Source organism: Triticum urartu, chromosome 1 (genome assembly GCF_003073215.2).
Source record: "Triticum urartu cultivar G1812 chromosome 1, Tu2.1, whole genome shotgun sequence".
In the NCBI taxonomy this organism is placed as follows: Eukaryota; Viridiplantae; Streptophyta; class Magnoliopsida; order Poales; family Poaceae; genus Triticum; species Triticum urartu.
In genome coordinates, this window is record NC_053022.1 from 556,729,942 (window position 1) to 556,735,359 (window position 5,418).

A 5,418-nucleotide genomic window follows, 5' to 3' on the forward strand; every position below is an offset into this window, starting at 1 on the left:
AGCTCTCTGGTTTCCCGCAAAAAAAAATTACTTCAAAGCTCGACCAAGTTTTCATTAGAACCATCATCAAATAGTATATTTTATAATGTATTTATTAAGCATTGCAAATGTTGATATTTTCTAATATTAATTTACTCAAACTTTACAAAGATTGATTTTTGACAAATCGTGCACGCAGAGTGAAAAGAAACGGGCAGAGTATCACACTGAAACACGTCTATATGTATCCGATTCAGAAGAAAAAAAGTTAAAACATCTTATAAGAATCATAAGCCGAGGGAGTAGTATTCAGCCGCTGAAACGCATTGCAAAAGACAGAAGGAAAGAAAAACATCTGGAATGCCAGGACTGAATTTTAGTAACTTCAAAGGAGGATGCGGGCGGCGGCCCTACACGTGGTACAGTCTGTTCAACCTACCAACCTTCATAAATCGACTTGCAGTGGAGCAGAGTAGGAGCAGCAGTACCAGTATCTAGCTCCTGACAAGAACATTCTCAGTTATTATTGTTCGACATTGAATGAACGCCATTGAATCCACCAAGCATTCCATGCCCAACCTGCTGCGCTGTTGGGACGTTGACTGGCATGCATGATCATCGTCAGAATCATCGTCAGATCAAACGGTGCCGGTCTGGAATGGTCTGTTCTTGTTCAAGATCACAATCGGTAGCATCACCTTCTTGCTCAAAAGATTAAAGTAAAAGTATTGCTAGCTAGTAAGCCCCATATGACAGAGATAAGATGAAAAATATTGAAGGAATAAACCCACCCACTTCAGGTTGAATATCAAGGTCAGTAATACAGCAGAATGAAGAAGAAAAATCAATTGAACATGACAAATACATGCTCCATAGTTGGGTCGACAGAACCAGTACACTGTCTGTAATCAGCATGAGTTGATCCCTTAATTTCCCATGTAACCAAAAATAAAGATTGTCCCCTCCTATGTACCGCTCACTGTCAAATAGTGAATGGCAAATCGGCAGCAATGGCTAAAAGAGACAAATGTACATACAACAACAAACACAACAGGTAGTATATCTCATTGACCTCCTCATCGCCACTCTGCTACTACTACTGAAGTACCAGTAAAACTTACCACGGGGTCAGGACAGGATGGTCCAGATACCTCAAGTACACAGAGTCACAGACCAGCAATCAAAATCTTCTTCAAGATGAGCACAGAGTTGCATTCATACAGATCGGAGAGCAGAGCAGAGCAGACTTGCACCACGCCTGGAGATTCTTCTTGCGGTACTACTACCCATTAATTATGTCTCTGGTAATTGACCATGAATGGATTTGAATTGATCCAATGGCAATGAGGTTTCTGTATCAGGAAGGGAGAGCTCCAATGGCGATGGGTTGCTGCTGCTGCTGCTGCTGCTACTTGTGGGTGTGGGTGTGGGTGGGGAAGCCGTCGACGAGCTCCACCGGGTAGCGGTCGATGCAGTCGTCCCAGGGGGTGCTGGGCGACGGCTTGACGTTGCGCAGGGCATGCCAGACCGCGCTGTTGCACTTGAACCCGCTGCCGAAGGCGATCTGCCAGATGCGGTCGCCGCGCCGGACCCGGCCCTTGGCCTCCATGTAGGCCAGCTCGTACCAGATGGAGCTGCTGGAGGTGTTGCCGAACCGGTGCAGCGTCATCCGGGACGCCTCCACGTGCACCGGCTGCAGCTGCAGGTTCTTCTCCAGCTCGTCGATCACCGCGCGCCCGCCGGCGTGGATGCAGAAGTGCTCGAACGCCAGCTTGAAGTCCGGGATGTAGGGCTTCACCTTGGCGTTGAATAGCTTCTTGGACACCAGCGTGGCGAAGAAGAGCAGCTGCTCGCTGAAGGGGAGCACCAGCGGCCCCAGCGTGGTGATGTTGGTCTTGAGCGCGCCGCCGGCGATCGCCATCAGGTCCTTGGACAGGGACACGCCGGTCTTGCCCTCGCTGTCCTGCTCCTGGTACACGCAGTTGAAGGCCTTGTCGTCGGCGCCCTTGTGCGTGCGCACCACGTGCTTGAGGCTGTACTTGGCGCGGCGGCGGTCGGCGCCGCGGTTGGAGAGGAGCACCGCGGAGCAGCCGACGCGGAAGAGGCAGTTGGGGATGAGCATGGACTTGCGGTTGCCGAAGTACCAATTCTGGGTGATGTTCTCCGTGCTCACCACCACGGCGTAGGTGCCGCGGTGCACCTGCAGCATGTCGCGCGCGAGGTCGATGGCGATGACGCCGGCGCTGCAGCCCATGCCGCCGAGGTTGAAGCTCCGGACGTTGCCCCTGAGCTTGTACCGGTTGACGATCATGGCGGAGAGCGAGGGGGTCGGGTTGAAGAGGCTGCAGTTGACGACGAGGATGCCGACATCCTTGGGCTTGACGCCGGTGGCGGCGAAGAGGCTGTCGAGCGCGCCGAACATGACGGACTCGGCCTCGGCGCGGGCGTTGGCCATGGTGGGCTCGGGCGGGATGGCGTGCATGCCCTCGGGGCAGTAGGTCTCCTCGCTGAGGCCGGAGCGCTCGAGGATCTTGCGCTGGAACTCGAGGGCGTCGTGGGAGAAGCCGCAGAGCGCCGAGTGGCGGAGGAACTCCTGGAAGCCGACCTTGAGGTGGTCGGGCGCCTTGTAGCAGGCGAAGTCGACGAGGAAGACGGGGCGGGGGCGGGTGAGCGCGTACACGGTGGCGCCGAAGACGAGGACGGCGGAGAGCACGAGCACGGAGACGAGGTTGTACTGGAGGTGCAGCCAGAGCTGGCGGAGGTCTTCGGGGTCGGTGCGGCCGGCCTCGAGGACGATGACGGCCATGAGCGGCAGCAGCAGCAGCGTGATGAGGTGGGTGATGAGGTAGTGGTACCCCAGCTTCACGTACTTGAGGTTCACGCTCTGGAGGAAGTCCGGCAGCCGCCGGTGGCTCGGCGTGGTCGCCGCCTCCGTCGGCGCGGCCGCGGCCGGCGGCGGAGCGATGCCCCCGTTCATCGCCCCCCTCCCCGGATCGCTCGCGCGGCTAGATCTGGATGCGGAATCTGGACTGGGCAGTCAAAGGCGGATGGATGGGTGGATGCCGATGCGTGGACCTCGTGCGGGGGGAGGCGTTACTGGTGGTGTTTGACGGCGCGTGCGAGTTGGGGTGGGGGTGGGAGGGGGCCGACGGTGGCCGGCGGGGAGGGAGGCGGTGGTGCGTCGGGGGAATGGTCGGTGCCGGCCGGCGGAGGGAGAGGATCCGGCGGCGGCGGAGGAGGAGGAGGAGGAGGCGGAGGCCGTTGTTGGCAGAGTGGGAGGGGATAAATAATCGGCGAGGTGGGAGGAGACTCCAGAGGAGGGTTTTTTTGGCTCTGTTCGCTGGATGGGATTTTGCAGGGGCACCCTCGTAGAATGTGGTATTATTTCGGTTGCTTTTGGTTTTTGGAAACTGGCACTTCGGTTACCGATTTACTGACTTTCTCTTTTGTAAAATAATATTTTTTGAAAGTATTTATTCACAATGAATCATTGGCTTTGAGTTGAACTTCTTCTTTTCAACAACTAAGAATATCTAGTACATTTTTATTTGACTTTTCCTTAATTGTTTTGCTATTTCTCATGCAAATATATACAAAATATTATTCCTAAGTGTGGTTTGAAGACGAGATTCGTGTGAGGACACAAAATGAGATAACAGCACCTTTTATCATACATCCACCGATATACGTACTGAGAAAGCGTTATTTATCACTGCACCGAGCGATATACCTTTAAAAAAGATTATAGCCACATCGACTTGCGTAGGAATGTTCGCAGATGCTGGTCACTTTCTGGATCGATGGCACTTGAGAGGCAACAATTCCGTCTTGCCAAAAGCCAAATGCTTTTTTAACTATATTAGAAGGACAACCTAATGTTAAACATTGTAGAAACGCACCATCGCTAACTTGCAGGACGGGCCTTCACAAGCCCATCCACGGAAAAAAAAAAGCTAGCTGATCACGTGAGAACAACCTGAATGCTCATAGTTTGGATAAGTACTCACCTTCGCTTGATCAGGATCGCCATTTGTGGCTTGATGCTCCGCACGACACCTTTTGCATCCGTATGAACACTATCGAGCAATAAAGCTATGACTTTCCCTAAAAAAGGTAGAGTGGCAAAATAAAAACATTATCAACTCTCTGTTTACATATATAATAAATAAAAAGGACTGATTCTGAGCATCGCTCATTTTTTGCTAAGATACCCAAAGGACCACTCACACGGGAAAAGGATCCACGGTGAATGAAACTGGCCAACACCGGAAGCAATTCCAAGTTGAAGAACCACCACCCAACCCCCAGTTTTGCGACCTTAGGAGCCGCCATAGATGCCCCCAAGTCAATGTAAGAAGGCAAGGAACCACTTTCATGTTCCGTTTCAGCCTCTTATTCTTTTCTGAGGATTTCCGTTTCAGCTTATCGGAGCATTTGTTTTTCCATGTGCAGTCTTTTTTTTTACCCCGAGCTCAGGAACTTGGTTGGCTTAACCGCAACGACAGAGAGAGATAACCGAAGCTTGAAGGTGGAAGAAGAGAAGAACCGGCGGACAGGGACGCGCACGACGGCACGAGGCGCGGAAATAGAAATATGCGTGGTGAGCAGGACGTTCGCGCAAGAGAAAGGGCGGCAGGCACAAAACAAAACAAAAGGTTAAAAAAAAACGAATCTGGAGGCGGCCCAAGCCAGCAAGACTAGGCTGGCCCCTCGTGCCCGTGCGCGCTTTGCTACGGCTCGCTAGGCACAAACGGAATCAATCAATCGATGAAATGAAAACCATCTGTTTTCGCGGTCGTCCCGACGTGGATTGGTGGATGGACGCGATCGCGGCGAGCAGCGGGCGGGCGGGCGACGTGCGGCGGTGCGTGCTCCAGTCCGTGGCGACCGACGTCCCGGGATCCCGGCTCGGTTCGGTTCGGGTCAGGTCAGGTCGGCCGCGACGTACGTAGACCGCCGTGCTCTGCTGATTCTTCTGATCAAAGGAAGGAAGAGAGAAAAACAAGCAGGGTGGCTGACGCCTTGGATGGGCGCAGACGGTGAGGAGGAGCCAGCGAGCGGCAGTGGTGGTTGCTACTGCTTGCCCGTGCGTGCGTGCGTGAACCGTCACGATACGGAATCAGAATCACGGGCCGAGCAACCAAGATGATCATTGTGCTTCAATGTTTATCCCGTCCCGGCTAATCACTGCTTGCCGCTTCCGTGTCTCTGTTGCTGCAAAACCGTCCTAAATTGTGGGGCGAGTACTAGTATGATTTAATCTATTTATTTGAAAACGAGGATGCATCCCCGGCCTTAAAAATTGAGGGAGAATCTCACATCCCCAGCCTCTGCACCAACCAGAGATGCATACGGCCATTTTAGTATGAAGTACCAAGATAAACATGATTCCTCGGAATTTTTAAAATAAGTATCAACATATTTTCTATGAGTGGTTCC

General features: G+C 52.8%; 1 protein-coding gene across 1 annotated transcript; it reads right to left on the minus strand.

The window, feature by feature from the left end:
* Nucleotides 1–810: 810 nt before the first annotated feature.
* LOC125529546 (3-ketoacyl-CoA synthase 4-like) lies at nt 811–3,282 on the minus strand. Its single transcript, XM_048693956.1, has one exon. It carries the CDS (start codon nt 2,954–2,956, stop codon nt 1,388–1,390), a length of 1,569 nt encoding a protein of 522 aa, XP_048549913.1. The 5' UTR covers nt 2,957–3,282; the 3' UTR covers nt 811–1,387.
* Nucleotides 3,283–5,418: the final 2,136 nt, after the last annotated feature.

Bases quoted from the DNA above. Each gene is read 5' to 3' on its own strand.
- LOC125529546 (XM_048693956.1), bottom strand. From the start codon at position 2,956: ATGAACGGGGGCATCGCTCCGCCGCCGGCCGCGGCCGCGCCGACGGAG.